This window comes from Cynocephalus volans, chromosome 11, assembly GCF_027409185.1.
Source record: "Cynocephalus volans isolate mCynVol1 chromosome 11, mCynVol1.pri, whole genome shotgun sequence".
NCBI classification, from domain to species: Eukaryota; Metazoa; Chordata; class Mammalia; order Dermoptera; family Cynocephalidae; genus Cynocephalus; species Cynocephalus volans.
This window is the reverse complement of record NC_084470.1, coordinates 60,376,945-60,402,235: the sequence shown is the minus strand read 5'-3', so window position 1 is coordinate 60,402,235 and position 25,291 is coordinate 60,376,945. Positions and strand designations below refer to the sequence as shown.

Genomic DNA, 25,291 nt, shown 5'->3' with positions numbered 1-25,291 from the left:
GGTCCCTGGACCACGGGGGCCCTATAGGCCTGTTGCGCGTGCCCGGCTGCGAATGCCCTGAGGTGCCTGTCCTGCGGTGGTGCTCCACTCGGAGAGAAAAACTTCAGAGTTCATGACTGCGCGCTGTGCACGGCGTGGGGGTGGGAAGGGCTGCGCAGGGCATTATGGGTGGATAGTTCTAGTAGAGCGTCGTTAGCTTGTGGGTCCAGGGGTGGACTTCAGTTCCCGTGGTGCTGTACGCCCAGCCGGCCGGCGGTAATCTGAGGGCGCGCAGTCCCCTGGGAATAGTAGTTTCGGCCGCGTGGATCCGGGCCTGAACCGGACTGCCGGGAACTCGGCTTCCCGGCGACCCGTTTGGCAGGGCGGGGCGCCTCGCGAAGATGGTGGCGCGCGTGGCGTGTGGCTCCCGTCGTCTACCCAAGTCTCAGCGCAGCGCATCAGCCGGCGTCTGGCTGCTCTCGAGTGCCCGTCCGCCGGGTCCCTGACCCCGCGCCACCTGTGTCCCCCGCGCTTCCCTCACCCTGTTCCCGGCATGCCCCGCGCCCGTAAAGGCAACACGTTCCGCAAGGGCGGCCAGCGCCGTAGGGGAGGTGAGTAGGGGGTGCGGGGCAACTGATGAGCGGCGAGTAGGGGCCCAGCGTGGGTCACCGTCAGTGTCCCCAAGGGTCCTAGGGTAGGAAACTCCCCCTTGACCAGTCTGGCGCAGCCTCCCGCAACTCCGCCGAGGCTGGCACATGCCCCAGCAGGCATGGGCCACGTGTGCACCCAGCTTGAGCCCGCGCTCCAAGGCGGTGACCGGGCCAGCACCTCTGGGCCTCGTTTTCCCCATTGCCAGTAAGCAACTAGGGGGGACATACCTACTCGAAAGAGCGGGAAGCCAGCCCCCTTGCCGATCCTGATCCTTTAGTGGACTAGACAGGGAAGTTGGCGGGAGGCCTGGCTTGCTCCAGAGAACCCAGAGAGAAAGTGATTGGGAAGCTACTGAATACAGGCCTTGGTGGGCCCGGTCCCAGAGGGTGGGTGAGTATCCTGGAGCCTGAAGCAGTTGTAGGACTCTCTTATCAGTTTCAACCAGGAGCCTGTTCTGGTGCGGTAAACACATATGTTTACTCTGTCATGATGGGATGCCTGCCAGGCACAGTTTTAACCTGGCCACCAGCCTAATGGGGCTTGGATGGGGGGACATCTGATAGGGTAATGACAACTCCAGAATGTGTTCACTGAGTGGTGTCAGCCCCAGACTGAGGAACCAGGAAGGTGCCAGGGGGAGGGCTTCTGGGTGAGTCCTGAGAAGGTGGAGTAGGGAGCATCATGTGGAGAGAACAAGTTGTGCAAAGGCCTGGCAGCTGGAGGGACCATGGTATAGTGGAGCAAATGAGAGAACGCTAGGCTGCTTTGGCAGGATAGTAACAGAAGAGGCCAGCCTGGCGATCAGAACCTGTCCTGTGCTCTGCCTCAGCAGCCACCCTTGCCAAAGTCAGCCCTTGGCCTGGACAGAACCATACACAAGAGTGTTCCAGCCTACTGACTCTGATATTCCCGTGTTCACCTGTTTTCAAGGACTAACATAGTTACAGGGCCACTTCACTTTCTGCTCTTCCCAGGGTGAGGAGGAGCCTGTGTTTTCCTGGGGGACCAAAGGAAACTCAGAAGACAGTATGCTTAGGGCTGGCCCGTGGCTCACTTGGGAGAGTGTGGTGCTGATAACACCAAGGCCACGGGTTTGGATCCCTATATAGGGATGGCCGGTTAGCTCACTTGGGAGAACGTGGTGCTGACAACACCAAGTCAAGGGTTAAGATCCCCTTACCGGTCATCTTAAAAAAAAAAAAAGTATGTTTGCAGCCTGGGGCACTCATGTACACCCCAGTAGGAGCTGGGCATCTGCCCCCTAGGGCTAACAGGTGGCCTGATGAGTATGTTGGCCAACAGCAGTGCCATAACAAGTCACTTGTCTTCACCTACTCTACCTGAAAGAGGTGCTTATACATCTCTGTTTTGCCGATGGAGAAACTGAGGCTTTGAAGGCTGGGCGACTGACCTGGTTATACCCCTGTTAAGATGTGAAAATGGGATTTGAACCCTGGGTCTGCCTAACTCTATAATCTAAGCCCCTGATACTTGCCCTGCCCACTTTTGGGCATAATCTGGGCTGGTAGCTGAGCTCTGCCAGTATCTGCCTGGATATGTCCCCACTTCAGGCTGGTCCACAGGCCTAGGTGGGACCTGTGCAGCCCCTTCTGCCTCTCCCTGGCTCACAGTCTCCTCTTTAAAACAGGCTCTGGCCTTGGAGGCACTGCCTACGAGTCCTACCAGATTATCCCTAGACTGGCCTAGCACCTGATATTATCCAACAGGTGGACCTCTTTCACATTCTGCTTCCTGGTTCAAATTCCCTACATCAGCACACGTGCGCCTGCCTCAGCTTTGCTTTTCTCATCTCTGAGCAGGGGCAGCATTCTGTCTTGTGAAGTCACAAGGTCATGTGAGGCACCCCCGCCCCCCATCCCTCATCAATGAAAGCAGATCAAGTACCCCATTCCACCCTCCCCAGGTGCACAGAGCAGTGCCCAGGCTGACTCAGGCTCCAGTGAGGATGAGGCAGCCAGTGAGGCCCGCAGCACCACCAGTGAATGCCCCAGCCTTCTCAGCACCACAGCAGAGGACAGCCTTGGTGAGAGTGGGTGGCAGTTTGGCAAGGGCTCTGTTGGGAGAGGACAAGAAACACTGCTAACCCGCTGACCTTGCAGGGGGGGATGCTGTGGATGAGCAGGGCCAGCAGGAAGACCTTGAGGAAAAACTGAAGGAATATGTGGACTGCCTCACAGACAAGAGGTACTCCCAGCTGCCAGCCAACTCCTACACCCAGGTCCCTGCTCAGCCCATTGCCAAGTGTTACCAAGGGAGGGCTGGCCCATATGACCCCTTCTCCACCCCCCAGTGCCAAGACCCGGCAAAGTGCTCTGGAGAGCCTGCGCCAGGCCCTTGCATCCCACTTACTCCCTGACTTCTTGCTGGAACGCCGCCTCACACTAGCTGATGCCCTGGAAAAGTGCCTCAAGAAAGGTCAGGCCCAGGGGCGTATGGGGGACCTAAACTGGGCAGTTGCTAACCCTTGCTACATGGACTGACTTGAAAGCATCCCACAGGGAAGAGCGAGGAACAGGCCCTGGCTGCTGCTGTGCTAGGCCTGCTCTGTGTGCAGCTAGGCCCTGGACCCAAGGGTGAGGAGCTGTTCCACAGCCTTCGGCCCGTACTGGTCTCTGTGCTCAGTGACAGCACAGCTAGCCCTGCTGCCCGACTCCACGTGAGTGTTCCAATGCCCCATGAAACCCTTCCTCCACCTTATCCCTAAGAAGAGTGGTGGTTCCATCTGTCTTCAGGCTCCCCTACTCTGAGGAGGTTGAGCCCCTCGCTGTGAACCCAGGCTTACCCCCTGACCGTGGCCTGGCTTTGTCCTCCTCCCAACAGTGTGCTTCTGCTCTTGGCTTGGGCTGCTACGTGGCTGCTGCCGACGTCCAGGTGAGTGGCCCTTGGGTCCAGGTAGTAGAGTACCTAGGCCCATAGCTCAGCCCCTGAGCCACTCCCCTGCCCCCCTATGCTCCTAGGACCTGGTCTCTTGCCTTGCCTGCTTGGAAAGTATTTTCAGCCGGTCCTGTGGTATGGGTGGCTCCACAGCTCCTGCGATCCCTGCCAGCGTGCATGGCCTGCTCTGTGCTGCTCTGCAGGCCTGGGCATTGCTGCTTACCATCTGCCCCAGCACCCACATCAGCCACATCCTTGACAGGTAAGGCCGGCTCCCACTGGGGTGGGGGGAGGGGATCTTGAAGAGGCCTCCAATTGACGCATGTGGTTCAGCTTGCCCCTTCCCTAGGCAGCTGCCCCGGCTGCCCCAGCTCTTATCCAGTGAAAGTGTGAACCTGCGAATCACTGCCGGTGAAACCATTGCACTCCTCTTTGAGCTTGCCCGGGACCTTGAGGTATGACAGGTATAGGGGATGGGGGGGAGGGTGCCTGTGACACCATCTGCCCATCCTAGGCATCCTAGGGGATGGCACAAAAACAGAAAAGCCATAGGTTATTATGCAGGGGAGGTGGCCTCAACAGACTCACGTGCTAGCTGCTATGACGTGGGCCCTGAGCAGGGGTATCTTGTAAAGGAAGAGGCCAAGGAGGGCTTCAGAGGGACCAGGCAGAGAGGAAGAGAAGGGCTATCAGTCAGAGGAAGGGTTTGGGCAGCCCCGTGTTGAGAGCAATCAGAGCTCAAACTTCTGCCACATGCCCTCCATTGCTCCAACTGCAGGAGGACTTTGTTTACAAGGACATGGAGGCCCTCTGCAATGCCCTGCGCACTTTGGCCACTGACAGCAACAAGTATCGTGCCAAGGCTGACCGCCGGCGCCAGCGCTCTACTTTCCGTGCTGTGCTGCACTTCATTGAGGTATGTGTAAGAGTATATGTGTCCTAGTGAGAGTGCATCCTCAGGCATAGCAGCCAAGCCTAATCGTGTGGGCCCCTCTACCCTTCAGGGTAGAGAATGCGAGGAAGAGACAGTGCGCTTCGGGCTGGAGACTCTGTATGTGGACAGCTGGGCTCAGCACCGGATCTATGCCGCCTTCAAGGAAATGCTGGGTTCGGGCATGCACCACCACCTCCAGGTGGGGGGATGGACAGGGAGGAGGCACCTGGCTTGGCTGCTTCAGACTGGCCTGAGCTCACTGCCCTCTTTGCCCCTAGAACAACGAGCTACTCCGTGACATCTTTGGCCTGGGCCCTGTGCTGGTGCTGGATGCCACTGCCCTGAAGGCCTGCAAAATTTCACGCTTTGAGAAGGTTTGCACCCTTGGGCACCCTTATCTTCTTTCTATTGGCCTTTCTCCTGGTGGCCTGGAGTTCTGTGGGGGCTGGAGGAGGAGCCCTGGGCTTTCCCCTTCCCAGCTCACCAGATCATCACTCTTTGTCCCTGCCCTAGCACTTGTACAATGCTGCTGCCTTCAAAGCTCGGACCAAGGCTCGCAGCCGCGTGCGGGACAAGCGGGCAGACATCCTCTGAAACAAGACCAGCTAAAGAGGAGACTATCCACACCCTTGCCCATATTTTTAACAGAAGACAGTGCAACAACTGGTCTCTGCCAGTAAATGTCGCTTTATTTTTTTAATGACAAAACCAAAAACAAAATGGGGTGGGTGGCTGAGAGCCAGGACACTTGGGACCCTAACCCTTTGTCCCTGCACTCAGCCCTGTGGGCTCTTCCTGCCCTCTCTCAGGCCGGGCCAAATGTGTGCTTATCCTAGGGCTGTAAGGCTTGAAGTAGGAAAGCTGTCCTTCTCAGGCCTTGTTCCCCCAGGGTGACCCACTTCTTTGTGGGGGGATGGCATCTGGACAAATGCCACCACAGAAGATGGGGAAGCAAAGCTACCTGGAATGGATTTATGTGCTGATTTTTAAAGATTATTAGAGATAATTAAACAAAATATGCAGCCTTCTGTGGTCTTGACTCCTGGGTATTTCTGCCTGTCCTCCCTCCCCATCCACCACCCCAGGCTTGAGCCCAGGTGGGTTTCCCCCATCTCATCTTTGCCCTCCTAGGCAGTCTCTCCCCAGGTGGCCCTCCTCCCCCTACTCAGAGCCCAGCCTGTCTTTAAGAACTGAGGTTGGACCCCCACTGAAAGACCTGGCAGAATTTGGGTGACTGCAGTGGAGGCAGGTATTTCTAGACTTCTGAACCTGCTATCTGGGAGTGGCCAGAGGGTGCTAACAGGCCATAGGAGGAGCCAGGAGGTTGGCACCCCTTCCTCTGACCTTGGGCCACCCAAAGCAGGGCCTCGGCACCAGAAGGCTTGCTAAGCCTGGCCTGAAGAGGTCAGGAGAGGCAGGCAACTGTAGAGTCACATTAAGCTCTTGTACAAAAATTTCACCAAGGAAGTAGTGTAGACGTGGCCAGCAGCAGGAGAGGAGAGACCTGGCAATGGCCACTTTATTTCCCCCACCCCACCCCACCCCGGGCCCCTGGTCCAAGCGGCATCTCAGCTGGGTGCTCGGGCCTCGCTGGAGTTGAGCCTCCGCAGCTGGCTGAGGCTGGCCAGGCGGAGTTTGAGTAGCGTCTCCTCCTGCGTGCGCAATGTGTGTGCCAGGATGCGCAGGGATTCACTCTGCAGCACTGCAAACGGGCAGGCAGGAGTGGGAGATCCTTCAGACCATGTGCCACCCCGCGCCCTCCCCCTACCCAGCCAAGCGCCAGGGGGCGCCTACAGACCCCGATCCGGCCCTTCATCGCTGCAGCATGTGCAGTTGCTCCTTCCAACAGCGCATAAAGGCCTCAGGGTCCCCACTGTCTTGCCCTTGGTTCCCACCGGCGCCCTGCGTGTCAATCCGTACCACTCAGGTAGACGGCCAGGATGGCGAGCACCAGGCAGGTAAGCACCAGCAGCGCTAGCAGCAGCAGGAACCCCCCGCGGCCACACATGGGGCTGCAGCCTGCCTGGGCGCATAGCGAAGGCGGCAAGATGCCCAGCAGCTCCTCCCATGGCCGTGCCTCTTCGACCAGATAGGGGCGCAGCGAGCCTGCAGGGCGGATGGAACATCAGGAGGGCAATGGGGGCAGCTACTTTCCTCCCCTCTCCCAGAACACCTATCCTGCATCCCTGCCCCCATCTCACCTCCACTGTGTAGGTCGCTGATGGACTCCACACTGTGCAGACGCACCTCCTGCACGTGGTTGAGGGCCGGTGGCTCCCTGCTCCTCTGGCTCAGCCTAGGTGCTAAGGTGTCTGCAGGGGTAGTGTTGGGCTTATTTATTTATTTATTTATTTATTTATTTATTTTAATAAAAAGATGATCAGTAAGGGGATCTTAACCCTTGACTTGGTGTTGTCAAGCACCACGTTCTCCCAAGTGAGCTAACCGGCCATTCCTATATAGGATCCGAACCCACTGCCTTGGTGTTATCAGCACTGCACTCTCCCGAGTGAGCCACAGTCCAGCCCCTATGTTGAGCTTATTTAGCTGGCGGGTCTCCCCCTCCCTTCTCCCAGATGGCCTCAGACAGCAGGGACTTGGGGAGGATGGGGCATTTGGTTTCAGACTCCCTAAAACTGACCCAGGGATGGCCTTTGATTTGCACTCAGGACGATCCCAAATCGCTATAGGCCAGTTTTGTGTAAGGTGGCAGGAGGTACACTTTACTTGCTCCCATATGTTTCCTTCCAAGCACCTCAAGGACCTCTGCCTGCTCATTTCTAGCAAATATTTTATCAGTCTTGCAGGACAAAACTCAGTGTATGGAATTCAGTCCTGCCTCTTCTGTTATCAATTTCCCCTGCAGTCCCTGTGAGTTAGCCCATCAGGCCGGGCCCAGTGTCTGGCACATTCTCCTCCTTCTGGGCAGAAGCAGCCTCATTATAGCCATTGTGGTGTCTTTTTTTTCTGGGCTTTGGTTTTGCATTCTTTAACATAGTGTGATTCTGCTGTACTTCTGTGAACCCTGCTGTTTTCTGTCAACATCACTACAGGAAACCTTTATTTGGTATACTATTTCACATGCCTCTGAGGTCTCACTCCAGGCATCCCTTTGAGGCTGCCTGGGCATTTAGGTTGTTTCCAGTTCCCTTCAGAAATTAATAACCACCAGGACATCCATCATTGAGTATGAAGGTTTTTCCCAATTTCCCAATAGTCATTAAGGACAATTCCCAAAAGTGAGATTACTGGATCCAACAGCACAGATTTTTCTTTTTTTTAAAGCTGTCATCATCAAATTGTTCTTTAGAAGGGCTTTCTACAGGCCCCAACAGGGTATAACATTGTCTGTCACCATTAGGCATCCCCATGGAAAAAAAAAAAATTTACTTGCACACATATATATTTGCTAATTTGGAAGATGAGAAATGGCCTGTCTTTATTGATTTGATTGGGTTTCTTTGCCTAGGGAGCCTGACCAATATGCCTTTTTTTTTTTTTTTTTTTTTTGGTGCCTGGCCAATATGGGGATCTGAACTCATAACCTTGGTGTTATAAGGCTGCGCCCTAACCAGCTAAGCTAACTGGCCAGCCCCAACATGCTTAATTATCCATTAATAGCCTGTTCCCATTTAGTCACTGGGGTTTGTGTACTTCTCTTGGTTATTTATTTTCTTTCTGTTTGTTTTTTGGGTTTTTGTTTTGTTTTTTGGAAGCTGCCTGGTAAGGGGATTTGAACCTTTGACCCTGATGTTATCAGCCCCATGCCCTAACCAAGTGAGCTAACTAGCCATCGCCCTAATTATTTACTTTCAGATACGTTGTTTATTTTATGATTTCTAAATGTTTATTTTTTTTGGTTGTTCTTTGACTTTTTTAAAATCTTGGCCTCATAAAAGTTCCAAATGCCCACCAGGAAGCTAGATAACAAAGTGAGGGAGGATATTTAGGGGCATCGTGATAGGGGCCAGGGTGGCCTTGGACTCTGAGTCTGTCACTCAGGACAGTAACTCGCCTTCATAATTTGCTTGAAACTTCCCCTTGACATGCTCAAAAGCTAGTTAAACAAAGAGCGATGCTGCCAGTCGTTAAGTCTGGGTAGTGGGTTGAGGATCATGTTAAATTCCCTCTTTTCACTTTGCTGTGCTTTCCCCACCCACACTTTCTAAATTGAACATGGATTCTATTTGTTACAGGAAAAACACACAGTAAATGTTATTGTTTAGACCTCAAAAGAAGGCAAACATTTCCCCCTATAAGGGGCCAGGCCCCTCACCAGCAGTGTGAAATGTGGAAAATGTGATTAGAGGAGTTGGCCAGCTGGGCCACCCCGGGTTGTGGGCTATGAGCTGGAGCATGGAGCAGCTGGTTCTGCATCCTGGCCCGCACTGTACCTGTGGCTTCCTGGATCTATGCTGCTCTGACCCCTCTGAGCCTCAGTACTTCTTATATGCAGTGGATCAATTAGACGAGTGGCCCTTAAGCTCTTGACTAGCTGAGTGTCAGTCTCACCAGGCCAAGGAACCCAAACCCTTAGCTACTCTGGGATATTTAGGCCCAAGCTGAGGGAGGGTAGAAGCCTATCTATTTCCCAGTTCCCTGGCCAAGTGCTAGAACCACTGCTCATCACCAATCCCAGCTTTCTTCTCCCTGAAAGAAGAGCTGAACTGGCCAGGCAGCTGCCCAGATGCCCACACCTTCTTGGGCACAGCCTGTAGCTGACCCACCCCTCACTAGGTAGCTTCCCCCAGTCTCTCCCTACTGTCTCCAGCAAGGAAAACTGAATCAGGGCCTGAGGTGGGGAGGGGTTCCCGGCATGGCAGGCTCTTCCTCCATGCATAGGGGGTATGTCCCTTTTCTCTAGCTGGGACATGAAAATTGATAGTTAATACAGTGAGGTCAGTGGGACAGAGGGTGGGTCTCGCCGTGGTCCACAAGATCACAAGGACTGGGGCCTTACCTTCCCTTATGGTCACCCTCTCCTACCTTCTTGGGTCTCCTCAGGCATGGCAAGTGGTGGGCAGTCAAGGGACCGATGAGGGCACCCAGTAGCAGGACTGGACAAAGGCAGCAGTGGCTCCTCCGCCTGGTGAAGGCCTGGCTGCCTCGCAGCCTGGGCCTAAAATAGGCCTGAGCTCAGCCAACTGGGCTATATTTAGAGGGGGCAGCTCTCAGCCATGAGAAGGTGCAGAGTGACCCACATGAGCCAGTCTGAACTATCTACCTGGTAATGGAGCCTAGCCAAGAGATTGCCTCCACTAGTACATGTACCCAGGGGCCTTCTCAAGGAACCACACCACACGCATACATGCACAGGCCTTGGGGCCTTCATCCAGAAAATCACCTCAGGGGGCCGGCCCGTGGCTCACTTGGGACAATGTGGTGCTGACAACACCAAGTCAAGGGTTTGGATCCCCTTACCGGTCATCTCCGGACTGGGAGTGGTGGACAACCAGATGCCAGTGCTTTGAGGGCTCTGATAACCCCACAAGTGGCCACACACACACACACACACACACACACACACACACACACGGCACCCATGCTGGCCAGTGGACAGATCTGGCCAGCCCCAAAGAGATTGTACTTCTATTACTAAGCTTACAATCTTAGGTAAAGGATCACCTCTCTCCAGACTGTTTTCTCATCTGTAAAATGGGAACAGCAGTGGTTCCTCTCTGGTACAGTACACTGAGAATGGAGATACAACCCTGTGTCTGATGCACTTAGTACAATGCAGTTTCAGTCCTCCCTCCCTCCCCACAAGGGTATACAGGTGACACAAGGTCATGTGAAGATGCATAGCAGTGGGCCGAGCCCGTGGCGCACTTGGTAGAGTGTTGCGCTGGCAGCGCGGCGACGCTCCCGCCGCGGGTTCGGATCCTATATAGGACTGACCGGTGCACTCACTGGCTGAGCGCCGGTCACGAAAAAAACGACAAAAAAAAAAAAAAAAAAAAAAAGATGCATAGCAGTGCCTACCTTTGAAGGGAGGACGTTGCCCAGCTTCAGGCTCTCCCTCTGTGTTTGAACCCCTGTGTCCCTCCTTCCCAGCTGGAGCAAAGCAAGATTGTGGGCTCTGTCTCCTAAAACATCCCAAATCATCACTCCATTGTATCACATTGGCTTCCTTGACGTTCCTCAAACTTAGCAAACTTTCTCGCACCTCAGGGCCTTTGCAGTAGCTCTTTCCTCCTGGAATGCTCTGCCCCCAAATATTCCTGTGACTGGCTCCTTCTTGTCATCATTCAGCTCAAGTGTCACACCCTCAGTGAGGCCTTCTGCTCACATTCTTTTCCACATCACCATTTTATTTTCTTCATTGCACTTAACCCTTAAATTATATTATGCAGAATGTATTGTGCACCTCAGTATCTCCAAAAACCCACGGAACCGCTCAGTCATGTAGAAACCACCTTTAATCCTCACCCCAGCAAACTTGGACAGGAGAAACTCAGTACCTGAGACTGCTAGGAAGGTGCCCAAGACCGCGCAGCAAGGTCTAGGACTAGCAGTTGTCTGCTGGGGTCATACCAGCTTAGACTGATAATGTGTTTATTGCATTACTTTAGTACAGTCGGCCTGCCTCACCCCGCCTCCACCCCAACAGCCCATCTTGTTCACAGCTTTCTGCTCACTGCCTCAAGGGGAGGGGGGTGGAGTGTGTCCCTCCTCTTCGGTGGGCACTCCAGGCACCTCCCAGTCCCTGGTCGTTGCTTTGGAGCCCAGCTTCTCTGCCCCCCACCCCCGCCGGATCCTGCACCCGGCCTGGGCCGCCTTTCCCAGGGCTACATTCAAGGGTTATCCTGTTAATAAATAAGCCAGAGCGGCAGCCCTTCAGCCAGGGCCGGTCTGTTGGTGTCTCTGTTGACTGGGGACCCCAGGGTGCCGGGCCCCAACCCATCTGTATCCCTAGGGGCCTGGTCCCCGGTCACCAGCGAGCTGCGCTGCGCGGCCCCCGCTCAGAGCGCAGCTCAGGCGAGTGCGTCCGCCGGTTGCGGCCCTTTCTCCGCGACTCTGAGGTCGGTGGGCGCAGCGCGGGTTGCGGACGGCACATGCGCAGGGAGCTCGTGCCGCCACCGCCACCCGGCTCTACCAGCTGCAGAAAGTCCCTGTACCAGAGTTTGGGGCCCGCCGGCACAGCAGGTGCGGCCACCTCGGCCCGCGCCAGCCTTTCTGCCTGAGCAGCACTGAGCACGTGCAGCGCTAAGTGCCGCATTGGCTGCGAAAAGCCCTGCTCGACGGCAGCGCACAGGTATATGCCGGAGTCCTGGCGCCGCAGCCCGCGCAGCAACAGCCCCCGCACCGTGTGTTCAATTCGCTCCTCAGCCAGCACCTGCGGGGAGGGGAGCGGCGTGAGGAGGAGGCGTCGGGGAGGAAACAGGACTTCCCGCCCCAAGCAACGGACAGGAGAAGCAGAGTCACGAGGAGCCGAGGGGAGCAGGAAGGGGGAACCCGCAGGTGCACATTTGAAGGTTGGAAGAGTGGGGGCTGGTGGTCTTCAAATAAAGATCAGAACGGGCGTTTCACCTGAAAGTAGGGGGCGGGTCAGAAACCCAAACGGGCAGGTCTTCCCCTGTTGTGTATGTGTGTGTTTGGGGGCCGGTGGTCAGGAGCCTAGTTGGACCAGAATGTGGAGTGCAGGAAAGGGACCAAACTGGACCCAGCGAGTAAGGGTCTGGTTGGGCGGGGCCTCACTGGGCTGGACTTCACCTAGGTGTGGGATGCAGGCCAAGGGCCTCATTAGGCAGAGCGGGGCCTCTCCTGGATGTAAGGGGGAGGGACAGGGGCCTGGTTGGGAAGGACGGGGCAAGGGTCACCTGGGTGTGGGCCGCGTCGCCTGCCGGCTGGAAGGTCCACTCCACGCGCGCCTGAAGCGAGCGGGGTTCACACTCCAGAAAGGCGCTGCCGCCCTCTACACCGAACACCTTCTGCTCCAGCAGCGCGGGACGGGACGACTCTTGGGGCGAGGAGAATGTCTGATTTAGGCAAGGCAAGGTGGGGTGGGGCGTCCTCAGCGGCTGAGGGTGAGAGCAGATAGATGGGGGTACACTCACCTCCGGAGCACAACGTGCTGGGATCGCCGTTCCTTACGTCTTGCCGCCTGAACCTCCTGTGGGGAATATTGGAACCTCCGTGAGCCCTTCTTCCAGCCCAAGGCAGAGAAAGACCCTTCTTCTCCTTCCCAGCAGCCCAACCCCAACCCCGCCCACCTCTTGACACTGGGCTGGAAGCGCGTGCAAGCAGCCCCGTCCCAGGCGCAATAGGGGTCACGCGCCAGGCAGCATTCGGCGCAGGCGTGGCCGTGGGCAGCGCAGCGGTGCAAGGCGATCTGGGCCACGGCGCTCCGCGAGGCTACGTACAGCTGGTGCTAGGGGGCACGAAGGGCTAGCGGCTGACCCAGGGCGGCCCCGCGCCTGCCTCCCATCGGTCAGGGATCCCTTCCCCCACTTGACAGATGGGAACATTGAGGTCTCACTCAGGTCACACAATCTAGCAAAGGCGGAGCCTATATGCAAACCAGGGGCTGCGAACTACCAAAGGGGGTGAGAGGTTTGGGGCGCCCCATCACAAGCTCAAACCATCCCACCCCCACTCCTCTGGTCACTCACCCTCTTGGAGGAGATTTGCATGCTGGTGACAGCGGCTGAGTCCTGAGAGGGAGGAGGAGCGCCGGGGTCATGGCTTAGTGGGGTGGGGAGACCTCGGTCTACTAGGGGGTGAAGGCTCACCTCAAACACGTGCAGCTCCTCCAGGAGCAGCCCCTCGGCGCTAGGCCGGCTGCCCTTGGGGACTGAGATCACCTTCAGCACTGTGCCTGCATCTGCAGGGATGAGAAGGAGGAATGATCATTGTTGTTCCCTAACAGCCAGTACCTGAGCCTCCAACTCAGCATGGATGGGTCCTGAAGTGGATAACAATGGGGGCAGCATCCAGAAGGTGGGGCCGCAAAGATGGGGAGATGGGACTGAACAGAGAGAACTTCCTCTTCCAGGCCAAGGAGGCTGGATGGGGTCCTATGGATCGTTGTGGCGGGATCCTGACCTGTGCCAATGAAGAGGACGTCATAGTGTCCATCAGCAGCTGCTACGCGGTCCGCAGAGATTTGGGTAAAGGTGTACCCAGCGCCCACTTGTAGGAAGAGAGGGCGCCCCCCCATGGGCAGGACCGAGTTGTACATGAGGGGGTGGTTCCGGGCAAACTGGATGACGTCATCGGGGAAGTCTTTGGTGGAACTGAAGGTGCCAAAGGTCTTGCTGGGGCACTGGGGTGGGGGGTAGGGGAAGCACAGCAGGGATAGAGGAATGGGGGCTTAGTGGGCAGCACTCCATGTGAGGCCTCAAGCAACATGGGGAAGGGAGGGAAGGGAACCCTTGGGATTTAAGAGAGGAGAACCAGTCTTGCCCTGGAGAGTCGCAGTGGGGAGAAACGTGGCCTTCCTCTGAGGAGCCCCGTCTGATGATGGTGACCTTTTCCCACCCATAACAAAAGGAAGAAACCACATTCACCAAGAAGACCCCAGGCTAAGTTCTCCACCCTTGAGGCTTTGAAGTGGGTTGCAGCAGGAGTTCCCGGGCTACGAACCATGCCGGGCCTAGGGTAGGGGACGCGACCCTGGTAGGACACCCACTGGTGTGTGGGCCCCTCCTTGTGTGCAAAAGGTCCCAGGAAGGCCCGGCGCACGTCATTCATGTTGTACACGCACACGGCGGAGCCCTGGAAGATGCCACTGTAGGCAAAGACAAGAGCGAAGTGAGGGGTCCCAGCGGAGCCCAGCTGGTCCCGCCCCGGGTGCTCCCTACCTCCCGACCCTCACCTGGACGTGGAAAAGACAGCATAGAGCAGTGGGGCCCGTCGGTCCCGCGAGGACAGCATGAACACGTCCTCTGCAGGGAAAGGTCCGAGTTGCGGGAGGGTACACAGCCCTGCTGGCCCAGCCGGGCTCCAGGAGTCTGTGCCCCTGCTCCCATCCCCTATCCCATCCCCCATTCCCAGCACTCACGGAGCAGGTCGAAGTGGGTGTCGCCCTCGACCCCAGGCATCGAGCACACTAACCGCGCCTTCAGGAACGTCGTCCACTTGTTTACCAGGCTGCGCTGACCGCCCACATCGTTCTGCCAGGACGATCCGAGGGGATGAGGGCGGGACCCGGGTGGGCAAAGGGGTGGGGGCGGGGTCGCCGGGTGTGGCCCAGGGACTCCTCACCCGGCAGATCTGGCCAATGCGGGACACGGTCAGGCGTCCCAGTGCCTGAGCTGCCTCCACCGCGGACTCACGGAAGAAAAAGTAGATTTTGTCGTCGTCTGGGTTCTCGCTCTCCGGGATCCAAAATACCTTGACAAACTTGGGCTCTGGCCACAGCAGGAGGCCTGGTCAGCACCCGCTGACCCCATCCCCTGATAAGAGATCCACTCGCAGCCTCCCCTTCCCCTTGCGGGGGGTGGTAGCACCCGGGTCAGCATCTGACCACCCATCCTCCAGGACTGAGTTCAGTTGGGCAACAGGCAGACTGAATCCAAAGAATCAGGGCCTGCGAGGCAAGAAACCGCAACCAGGGGGCAGCAGAGACCGTGGCTACCTGAGCACACAAGCGTGGAACCCAGGCCAGCCTGTGACCTAGGCCCTCATGGTTCCCCAGCCCTGCTGGCAGAGGTAGGAGGGAGATGGGTTATCTGGTTTCACCTTCACTCATGAATCTTCTCACTCCCGCCAAATGCTCCCCACTCCTGCTTCAGATCCTCCCGTTGGGTCCCATTGCTCTTAGAACAAACTACCCTGGCCCCCAATGTCCAGGCCCCTTATCATTGCTGGCTCCATGACTGTTCCTTTGCTTGTCATGCATCAGTGCCTTTGCACTAGTTGTTCCTTCTGTCTGGTATGCTCTTCTCTCAATTCTGCTGGCTGGCTATCTTGTGCTTCGGGAATTAGTTCATACTCAGTAGAATGGCTTCCTTTCTCCAACCCCCCTATCCAGCCAGTCTCCTTTTCTCTTTCTCTCTATTCTCTAATTGGCCTTTGGCCATTGGAATTGGTTTTATCATGTATTTGTTCTGAGATCCGTGAACTCAAAGAGGGCACAGGCCAGACCGGTTTCATCTGTCCCTGTGACCCCAGTGCCTGGGAAGGGGCCAGATTATGGTAGGTACTTGGTGAGACCTGGCTGTGCCCACTGCTCACTTACTTTATGGGCCTTGCTTGGCACCCGTCCTGTGGAAGGATGGCTGCCCCCTCCCACCAGCCCCACCAGCCTCTCACCGTTGAGCCAGCGGGAGTCGTGTGGCTCTGTTCGGAGACTTGGACGCTGGCCCAGGCTGCGAAAGATGGTAAAGTCCCGACCCATGAGGTCTGCTGCCACCCCCGAATACAGCTCCTCCCCTGCAGATAGGGCAAGGACTGCTCAGCCACACTGAGGGCTCTTGGGGTAGGAGGGTTTTGGGAGCTCTGAGGGCTTTCAGGGAGTCAGTGATCCCCTGGGCTCTAGGGGAGCCTCAGGAATTTGTGAGGTTTATAAGTTGCTTTTTGTTTGTTTGTTTTTGATGGCTGACTAGAGTTTCTAAGGGGTTCTAGGAGTTCTGTTGGGGTCCCAGCCTTTGGACTCACCCACCAGCACGGAGGCAGCCCGATGACTGGGGTCATAAGGACTCTTCCCCTTGCCATCCTCTAGCTTTCGTAGGTGTAACCGGAGCATGGGCTCCTGGGAGGCAGGGGGAGTTATTATTGCCAAGCTCCTCCTTACCCTCCCAACCTCGCTCCCTGCCTAGATCTGGCCTTACCTCCAGCCGGTGGCCCACCTCCACAAACGCACAGGTTGGGTGAAAGGCTCCTGTGCCACAGGCCAACAAGTGGGTGCGGTTGTAGGCATGCAGCAACTTCACGAAGTTCATACACTCAGTCTAGTGGGCAGGCAGGGTTGGGGGCAGTGAGGCTTCTCACAGGGAGGCAGCCTTAAGGAGTCCCAGCTCACCAGTGACATCCCCATCCCTTCTTTTCTTCTATATCAGCCCAGGCAAGTACTAACATGGGCTACAGGGACCTGGGTGCCCTTGATGACCACCCCAGCTCACTCCCCACTAGAGTGGGTGCATGGGAAGCACAGGCCTGCACAGCCCCCCGTGACTCAGATGCCCCCAAGAAGAATCACATGAGCCCCCACCCTGACTCACCACCTCCAGACCTCAGCCGCCTTGACCTCCCTGCCCTCATCCCAGCCAGAACAGGCAGTCCTCTGTCTTAGCACTGCCCTGTGTCTGGGGTGAGGGGCTGACCCTCTCCACTCCCACCCCGGGCAGCCAGCACTCACGCCAATGTCCTTCCCAGCCCAGTTGCACTCTTCTCGCCATTCCACAGGGGCCGGCCAGGCCAGCTAGGAGGAGGTTGGGGGAGGGGGGAACACAGGTCAGGGACTTGGGATTTTCTCTATCCTGGGGGTCTCTCCATTCAAAGGTCCCATCCTCCTGGGTCTCTCCAGGCAGTGTGGAGTGGAGTCCTAGGGCTCTTTCCCTGGACAGCACTGAGGCTGGGGGTCCTTGTCACCTTCTTGGCCCGCTTGCTGATGTTGTCCAGGCTCAGGGAGGCCAGATGGTTCTCAGCACCCACAAACAGGCGTCCACGCTCCTCATCCACCAGCAAGGCTTCGTAGCAGCAGGTTCGCTCCAGCCGGAAGGTCCGGAGACCATGCAGGGCCTGGAGCTCTGAGGGGTGGGGACACGACTGAGGACTCACCAGCCATGTTGGAACCTTCCCCAGGCCTTTCCTAGCTATCTCTCTACAGGCCAAGGCTGTACCTGTGACCTGGCCTACACACATGTGAGTTTACATGTGTGTGAGTTTACACACGCAATGACAGGCCCACCCAGGTGCATATGCGGAGCTGCCAGGGTGGGCGGTGCAGCCCCCAGGGAGGGCAAGCAGGTTGAACTTGGGCGTGCTTGGACAAGCAGTATCTCCGGGAGGGCACTTTAGGAGGGCAGGTTTGTGGACGCCAGGGTTCTGGGGGAGGCCGGGCATGTAAGGACAGCCAGAACCCCAACCTCAAAAAGTCAGGCTTCTTCCCTGCCACCCTGCCACCAGTCTAAGCTCAACAGAATTGCCTACCCAATGCCATTGCCTTGTAAGCACCCTCCTATGCAGGGGGTGCAAGAAGGGGACTCTGATGGTCCCAAAGCCTTGACTTCTCTGTTACTCTGCTGAAGAGGTGTGACCTGGCTGAGGGTAGGGAATGGGACAGAGGCAAGGTCTGTTGCTATGGAGACAGAAGGGGTCTTCCTGGGAAAGCACGAGGAGAATGTGGGAAGAGAGGCTGGGGGCTGAGGTCAGGACAGGGTTAACTGGAGATGGCCTGAGAGTGTCCCCCAATCCAACCAGGGTCTGGTGATAGGCACATATGGGGTAACAGCCAACACAGAATCCCTATCCACACTGGGCCCCTTTCCTGCCATCCAGAGCTAGGCCGTCCTGCCTGCCAGGTGCACCTACCTTGGAAGGAGAGCCGAAGGCGTGGGGGGTTGGGGGCGGCCTCCCCTAGTGTTGCTGCCCAGAGCAGGGCCAGGCCTGGGATCATGGCGGCAGCCTCAGCCCGCCCCATCCCGGCAGCTCAGGGCGCTCAGGGTTCAGCAGGCATGTGTGGAGGAACCTTGAGTCGCCCTGGACTCTGCCCCGGGATCTGGAAGAGAAGGAGTCGGCAGCGAGGGCGGGAGGCTAGGGGGGAGTCCCTAGGGATCAGATTACAGCCCCTAGGGGAGAGGCTGGGGGGTCGCATTCCGCTTCCTTCCGAGCCCTCCCCTCTCAGAGGAGGGTGCCCCGCCTGGCCACAATCACAGACACACCCAGCGGGGCACACCCTCAGGGTCACCCAGCATTGGCAGGCGCCCGCCCCACCACGTCACCCTCCCCAGTAACCTCCCCTCCTGTATACACACTCACAGACATTAATCACAAACACCGTGTGCCCACTTCATGCCAGCTTGAGACTGGGACTAGGGATACTAGGAGACACAGACAAGGTTCCTGTACTTAAGGGGCAGAGTGCCAGCAAGGAGTTGGATCAGTGCAGTCATTTCAGAGGGCACCAAGTGCAATGAGCAAAACAAGCTGGTCAAGAGAGTAAAAGTGACAGGAGGAGGTTAGGCTTCTGGAGGTGGCTGTGCGCCCACAGACTCACAGAGAAACACAGAGGCACTTTTGGAGCTGGAGCCAAGGGTGTGGGTGTCTGTGAATGTGAATCTATCTCTGAGGGTCCCTTTGTGAATGCGCACGTGTGTATAGTGTGTGTGCACACATCTGCGTGTTTACATGGGAATGTATGGTGTGGGTTGTATTGCACATGTGTAGATATGGTTTGAGTGTGCAAATGTGTGAGCACACACGCGTGACACCGTGCAATCTATGCAGTTTATGTGTGTGATGTGTACATGCTTTGTACAGATATGTATCACATATTTGTGTAAACGTGTGTCATACAAGCATGTGTATGTCTCTGTGGGTATGCAAGTGAGCAAATACAACTGCCGCATCAATCACTCCCGTCAAGTCTGAGACACCAATGACACCCATCCCTCAGAGGCAGAAGTGCTGCCAGGAGACTCAGGGCCTGGTGGGCAGAAGCCTCAGCTTGTGATTTGGGGGCTGCTCCCAAGCCAGATCCAGCAGCCCCAGCTTTGCACTTGACTGCTCCCTCTCTGCACCCCGGAGGTGGAAGGGACTAGTCACACATAGAGATTCTGTGAGGTCATGCTTCAGATCCAAGAGGAATCAGACTGGGGTTGGGGGGAGGGGCTGCAGGTGGGGCAGCGCTCATTCTCACCCCCAGACTCACGGTCCAGCTGTCCTGCCCTCTCAGAGCCTCCAGTCCCCCTGAGCCTCTCCTTCCACTTCTTTTGCCCCTCAGGGTTTCTGCATCATTGAGTCCTTCCACTCTATGAACCAGAGACCTTTCCTGGATCCCTCAAATGGAGCCAGGCTCTCGCTGCTATGCCCACCCTCCTTCTCAGGAGCTAGCTGGGCAGGTGCCAGGCACAGGAGCCCTGGGGGTGGGTTGTGGGTTAAGTTCCTAGCATGGGAATAAGCAAAGGGCGCAGCTGCTGGGACAGGTCCCAGACCCCTCCACCCACACCCCTGCCTAGCTCTCCAGCTTTTGACCCACTTCCATGCTAGGACCCTCACCTCCCTCCTTCCCTCGGCTGGCACTTGCCTCTCCTCAGGGTAGAAGTCTGCAAAGCCAACACCCCGGCTGCCTTCCCATGCTCCACCAAGAACTCCTGCAGCAGCGCCTCCTCACCCCAGCACCTTCCCACTCTGGGGAAGGGGAGAAGCCTAGGGGCTGCAGGGCACCCTCTGACGGCTCCTTTAAGGAGCAGCCCCCGCCCCCACCAGGCCAGCCACCGCCCCACACGCCATAAAGTTTACAGGGCAGATCGGGTGACCGGGCAGGCAGCCGGGACCTGCTGGAGACGGCGGCTGGCGGCCGAGCTGGAATGGAATGGGCATGAAGGAGGGGTGGGTAGGGACGACCCCTCCCCTGTGGGACTCAAGGTGGAAGTGTGGCCCAGGGGGCAGTCCCAGAAGCTGGGTAGAAAGTCAAGGCAAAGGAGGAAGAAGCAACAGAGACCCCCCCAGCTCCAGGTGGCTCTGCACAGTAGGCAAAGGGAACAGCTGGGTAGGGGTACCCCCGGAAACTCCAGGTCCTCACCTGTCCCTCCACACCTGGGGAGCTGGGGGAAGGGATGATGGGGAGCTCAGCTGCCACCTCAGTTCTCAGGAGCTGGCTGGGATGGGAGGGCCAGAGGTCAGGGGAGGGGATTACCAACTGAAGGTCCTATGGACCCCAGCCCCAGGCTTTTCCCACCATTGGACCTCTTAGCACTTCAGCAGCCAGTAGTGGATGCCAGCTGCGGGAGGGAAAGGAGGGTTAGAGAGGGGCAGTGGCAGGAGGTCCAGCAAATCTCACTTCTGCAGCACAGGGTGGGCCCATCCTGAGATCTCCATCCTGAGTGAGTGATCCTGCATCTGTGCTGGGAGGTAGGGTGCAGACTCTGTGACCTCCTTGATTCCAGCCTCTCTTCCAAGTTGAAGGTGGGAGGAGCTGCTCCATCAAATCTAGAGCCAGGTACCTGAGAGAGTTTTACAGACAGGACGGGGCTCCTACACCTAGGTGCCTCAGTTAGGAAGGGCCTGGGGTCTTGTCCTGAAGCTGGGTCTGGTGGACACACCCTATTGGTACTTCGAGGGGTACTTTTTTGGAGGGGCTGAATGTTTTCAGCACAGAGTGGGGCCCTCAGGTTCACCTGGGTGAACATACCAGGGCTTGAGGATGGGCTTTGACCCCTCAATCCCCCCAAACAGCATTCTCCTGCCACCTCCCCAAGGCTGATCCACCACTCCTCAGGGGTCAGTGAAGCTGGTGGGCACTTCGAGTGCACATAGTTCTGTTGCCCACCCCCAGGGTGCCATCCAGCCAAGCAGAGACAGAGGTAGGGAGAGGCTTATCTCCGGGTCCCCTGGAGTGGAAATGTCTGTGTCCAGCCACAGTGGGGCCATGCCCTTCCTTCCTGAACCTCAGGACCTGGTGTTCCTGGACTGGCTTGGCCAACTGGCAGGTGAATGATGGGGGACAGAGGGAGGACCAGGGACTTTCAGAAGGGGGAGTGGAAGGATGCACCCCTGCCTGAGCTCTTGGGCTTCCAGGATGTGGCCTTTCCCTACTCCTAGGCTAGCTGCCTCCCACCTTGGACTTGGGAAGCCTCCTCTGACCCTGTGCAAGAAAACAAAATTCTTTGGCTGTTTACAGATTTCCACCCAAGCAGCCAAGATCAGCAAGTGCCTTTGAGGCCCCTGCCCACCCCCACTGTGCCCCCATCTGCCCCACTGCCTTCGGTTCTCCAAGCCAAGGGTCCCAGTCTCTGTTTCATCCCATTACCCCGTCTTCCTTTCTTCCCACTGGGAAATGGGACCAGGATACCACCCTTCCTCCCTCCCCCCATCATCTTTTCAACAGCCTGGGACTCAACTGTCAGCCAAAGGGACTGGGCTATGTCTGGCCCACCTGAGCCGTGTGCACTGCCCTCTCTCCTTCAGATGTATCCCCTCCCTTCCTTGAGCAGGAAGGGAGGCCCTCAGGCATGGGAATTCAAGTTGTTCCTCTTCCAGCAAGGTCTCCTTTCTGCTGCTTGGTCCCAGGTCCAAGTGTGCCAGGCCATGGTTAGGGGTACCCATGGAGGCAGCACACCAGGAGCAGGCTCACTACCTATACATCACACCAGGGCTCTGGAAGTCCCCAAGATTCTGAAAGCAGGCAGCCTGGGCCTGGATCTCAACAGCATGGGACAAACCAGGAAAGGCAGGTGGGGTCCCTACTCCTGCCTGTACCCAGGGCCACGCCAGACTCCTGGGCCTCTACCCTTTGCTGGGGCACCCATGGGCAGAGGCCTGCCTGTGTTCTTGCTCTGGAGCTGCCTGTCACTGGCACAGCTTGCCAAGGCCTTGGCTTTTCCTTCTGAAAATAACTGAATTGTTGTGCCAAGTCCCAGAATCTGCCTCCCAGCCCTCATCACCAGCTGGGCCTGCCCCACTGTACCCCTGCCTGGACTCTGGGTGGCATGGCCAGGGTAGGACACTCATCTAAGGAAGGCTGCACCAACCCTCCCAGTGCCTAGCTGGGGCTGGGTGGGATCTTGGACTCCCCACTCACACCTGCTTTAGCCATCAAGGCTGGTGGCTCCAAAACCACAACGCCCTTTCCCTGTTCTGGACACGCGGGTGCCAGATCATGCTGCCCTGAGGACTTAGGCATGGTGGGGCGAGGGGATGGGAATCAGGCCATGGAGAGCCCCCAGACATCACCTGAGGCCTGACTTCCTTGACACTAATACCCACCCCAGGGGGATTTTCTGGGAAATGGTCTGTTGGGGCACTTCCACCACCCTCCCCCAGTCTGGTCTCCACATTCCCAGGGGACCCCCGGCCCACCTTTTTTGAAAGATCAATTCCTCCCCTCCTTGCCTGTTCCCCTTCCCTTCTGAGGACCATGTCAGAGCTGAGATGGAGGGGCTGAGGGAGGGGCCACCAAGAACCCTCGGCCTTTGGCTGTGGCCCTACCCCAACCCGCTCCACCCCGCCCCTGCCCTCCGCCTCCTGCACATTCCTCCCAGGCTGAGGTCAGCCCCTCTGGGATGGGGAGCCCCCCCCTACCAGCCACATCACAGCTCTTCACTCACTCCTGTTTTCTTCATTGCCCAGCAGGGTGGGGTGGGGAGGAAAGGGGGTTGGGGGTGTGGCCTCCCTCTCCCCTCCTTCTCTAGAGCCTGGGAAGGGAGAGGGGGGCTTGTGCCAGGAATTTTGCAAGAGTGGACCCTGATGGCACTCTATACTCAATAACAGACATTAACATGTAAATACTACATTCCCCTAATCAGCTATGGGAGCATGCTGGTAGGAGGGCTCTGGATGCTCTAATGAGGGTGCTTGGGGGATCTGGGTGGGAAGGCCAGATCAAACCCCTTGGAAGTCCAGGGAGAGGCAGGGTTGAATGCTGACAGTGCTGCTCACCAGCTGTATACCCCTGGCTGGAGACTGAGTCTCTCAAATCATTCTTCTAATTTCCCCTGCAGCTGTAAAGGATGGGCCAGGCAGGTCTGGCACACAGTTGGGGTACTGCAGGCATGCTCTCTTGTTGCCTCCTCAGCTCTGGGCATCCTGGGGCATGCAGGCCTATGAGGACCTCGAGGGAAACCTTCACTGCTGCTTCTCCATCCCAGCTTCATGGGGCCCTTTCTCAGGCTCAGCTACTCTCCTGCCCTGTTCTCTTTTGCCCCCCACCCCAGCACACTTACTTTTTCTGACCACTGTGCCCACCTGAACCTCCCCCAACCTACCCCTAGCAGTGCCCAAGCCTGCTCCTCCTGAGAGCCAGTGGTACCAGGTTCAAGCCTCTGGGGAGGGCTCTGGGTTCCTCAGTGGCAGGAGCAGCAGGGACTTTCATCACTGGGGACCCCAGGACCCAGAAGAGGACAGGCACAGGGAGGCAGGAGACAGCAGGCCTGCAGTAAGCCCTTCTACCTTCCTGGGCCTGCTAAGTCTCAATGAGAACGGGGGACTAATGGAGAAGGGACACTTCAGGCCCCTCCTTGACCCTGCCCCAGACCCCCAGGCCTTGATTCCCCCATCCCCACCCCAAAGAGGTCAGAAAGCAGAATAAATGGGGAGATGTCAAACTATGATTTTTCTCTCAACCAAGATTACCCGTGGGGCTACATTTCCAGCAAGGTGAGAAATCAAGGTAGGGAGGACAAAGGGACCTATGGTCTTGACCTCTGCTCCCTTTGGACACTGGTGGCCTGCCACTGTGTGCTAACTGAAGGCTGGATGGCTGGCAGGCATGGGCACATTTGCTGTCACGCAGCTGCACACAGACCCCAGCTGGCTGGAGTCCATCACCCTGGGTGGATGATATGGGCTGCCTTTCCCTCTGGGAGTCCAGGGAGTTCTGGGGGAATGCAAATTCCCATGGCAGGGATGAGGGCCCCTAGGATCTCTTTTAGGGATTAGGATCAGTTTTTTGGGGAGTGGGCCCACACCCAGAAATCAGCCAAGAGATGTTGCAGTCCTGTCCTTGCCCCTTCCCTGACTCCCGGGTTTGTTAGGACCTGGCTGGCCATGCCCCCAGCCAGGCAGCTGGAGTCAGCGCTTGTATTCTTCAGTCTTGGTGTCTGGCTTGGCACTCTGGGTCTGGGTAGGGGGTGGTGGGATAATTCTGAGGGACTCTGAGGGGAGTAGGAGGTTTTCCTGCTATCAGGAGAAACCATGGGGCTACACGCCCTATGAGGGGTGAGGGGTTCTTGTACACCTTGGCAGCCCCAGCAGCCTCAGAGGCCCCAATTCTAACCCTGGGAGGGCCCCTTCCCCACTCTGGTTTTTTGTGTGTGTGTGTGTGTGTGTGTGTGTGTGGTGGCTGGCCCCAGTAAGGGGCCGTCCTCATTCTGCACACCTGCTGGGGATGTGTGTCTGGGCATGGGGAACTGGGGAAAGGCTCTCTGCCTGGCTCCTCCCTGCAGGGTCTCCTTACACCCGCCCCTCTTCAGGCCCCTCTGACTCTTAGAGTTTGTCTCTTTCTCCCTTCCCAGCTGTTCCCTCACCCACTAAATGGGTTAAAAATATCAAGGCTGCCACCACATCAGTGGTCAGAACAATTATTTCAAGTGGGCCAGGCTCTCTGGGAGGCAGATCAGCCTCATGGCGGTGCTCACAGGCTGGAGACAGCCCATCTCACAAGGGGACAGAAGCCTGGGTCCCTATTTGGCACTGCATGTCCTGCTAAGGGTCCTGGGCCTACGAGTTGCAGCTGCCCATGGGTGGGGACAGGAAGATGGGCCTTCTTAGGCTGGGAGAGCTCTAGGGATACAGGGCCAAGAGCATTGAATTCCTGGCCTCCTCACCCAGTTGCTCCCGAGGAATGAGGAATGGCTGAGGGCCAGCCCAGGACAGCTCCAGGAAGTGCGGCGATGCCCTGGATCCAAGCTCATGTAGTCTCTCTATTTGGGGTGCAAGACACCTGGGTGGCTCCCCCCTGCCTGCCGCCCCCCATGGCTGGGAATTTCCCAACCACCAAAGACAGGCAGAATTGAGAGGCCGCCCCCTCCAGTGCTGGGACAATAGAGCCTTATGCCCCGGAAATTGGAGCTGGGGTAGGAGCGCCAAGGGCAGGTGGGGGCCTAGCTGTCTGCACCCAAGGAAGCTCTGCTTGCCAGGACCCCACCCAGACCAACTGCCAAGCCGGGTACCAGGGGTGTCCTGGCCAGAACCCTGCATGGGCCACCCAGGGAGGGAGGCACTGGGTGA

The 25,291-nt window shown here is 57.3% G+C and overlaps 3 protein-coding genes across 3 annotated transcripts; 1 reads left to right on the top strand and 2 right to left on the bottom strand.

The window, feature by feature from the left end:
• Positions 1-346: 346 nt before the first annotated feature.
• Positions 347-5,487, top strand: IFRD2 (interferon related developmental regulator 2). Its single transcript, XM_063114662.1, has 12 exons — positions 347-590; positions 2,555-2,674; positions 2,751-2,835; positions 2,942-3,066; positions 3,150-3,307; positions 3,472-3,522; positions 3,609-3,787; positions 3,875-3,980; positions 4,304-4,441; positions 4,530-4,658; positions 4,738-4,833; positions 4,973-5,487. Exons 1-12 carry the CDS (start codon positions 533-535, stop codon positions 5,051-5,053), a joined length of 1,326 nt encoding a protein of 441 aa, XP_062970732.1. The 5' UTR covers positions 347-532; the 3' UTR covers positions 5,054-5,487.
• LSMEM2 (leucine rich single-pass membrane protein 2) lies at positions 5,127-9,562 on the bottom strand. The gene is made up of 4 exons (XM_063114663.1): positions 9,446-9,562; positions 6,661-6,771; positions 6,380-6,565; positions 5,127-6,161 (listed from the first exon to the last, which is right to left on the bottom strand). Exons 1-4 carry the CDS (start codon positions 9,465-9,467, stop codon positions 6,028-6,030), a joined length of 453 nt encoding a protein of 150 aa, XP_062970733.1. The 5' UTR covers positions 9,468-9,562; the 3' UTR covers positions 5,127-6,027.
• A 1,412-nt stretch (positions 9,563-10,974) lies between these two features.
• On the bottom strand, positions 10,975-18,249 carry SEMA3B (semaphorin 3B). Its single transcript, XM_063113871.1, has 17 exons — positions 17,936-18,249; positions 16,994-17,151; positions 16,761-16,823; positions 16,234-16,353; positions 16,061-16,154; positions 15,716-15,835; positions 14,666-14,811; positions 14,463-14,574; positions 14,277-14,346; positions 14,045-14,189; positions 13,505-13,724; positions 13,192-13,283; positions 13,072-13,113; positions 12,673-12,830; positions 12,517-12,572; positions 12,280-12,419; positions 10,975-11,795 (listed from the first exon to the last, which is right to left on the bottom strand). The coding sequence occupies exons 1-17, from the start codon at positions 18,042-18,044 to the stop codon at positions 11,391-11,393; spliced, it is 2,250 nt and encodes a 749-aa protein (XP_062969941.1). The 5' UTR covers positions 18,045-18,249; the 3' UTR covers positions 10,975-11,390.
• Positions 18,250-25,291: the final 7,042 nt, after the last annotated feature.

Coding starts and splice junctions, on each gene's coding strand:
- LSMEM2 (XM_063114663.1), bottom strand. CDS start 9,467: ATGCCTGAGGAGACCCAAGAAG. Junction 6,772..9,445: donor GCCTGAGGAGACCCAAGAAG/GTAGGAGAGGGT, acceptor CTACCCCTGCAG/ACACCTTAGCACCTAGGCTG. Junction 6,566..6,660: donor CAGCGACCTACACAGTGGAG/GTGAGATGGGGG, acceptor TCCGCCCTGCAG/GCTCGCTGCGCCCCTATCTG.
- IFRD2 (XM_063114662.1), top strand. CDS start 533: ATGCCCCGCGCCCGTAAAGGCAACACGTTCCGCAAGGGCGGCCAGCGC. Junction 3,067..3,149: donor GGAAAAGTGCCTCAAGAAAG/GTCAGGCCCAGG, acceptor AGCATCCCACAG/GGAAGAGCGAGGAACAGGCC. Junction 3,981..4,303: donor AGCTTGCCCGGGACCTTGAG/GTATGACAGGTA, acceptor CTCCAACTGCAG/GAGGACTTTGTTTACAAGGA.
- SEMA3B (XM_063113871.1), bottom strand. CDS start 18,044: ATGGGGCGGGCTGAGGCTGCCGCCATGATCCCAGGCCTGGCCCTGCTC. Junction 16,824..16,993: donor TCAGCAAGCGGGCCAAGAAG/GTGACAAGGACC, acceptor ACCTCCTCCTAG/CTGGCCTGGCCGGCCCCTGT. Junction 13,284..13,504: donor CGTCCTCTTCATTGGCACAG/GTCAGGATCCCG, acceptor TCATCCCTGCAG/ATGCAGGCACAGTGCTGAAG.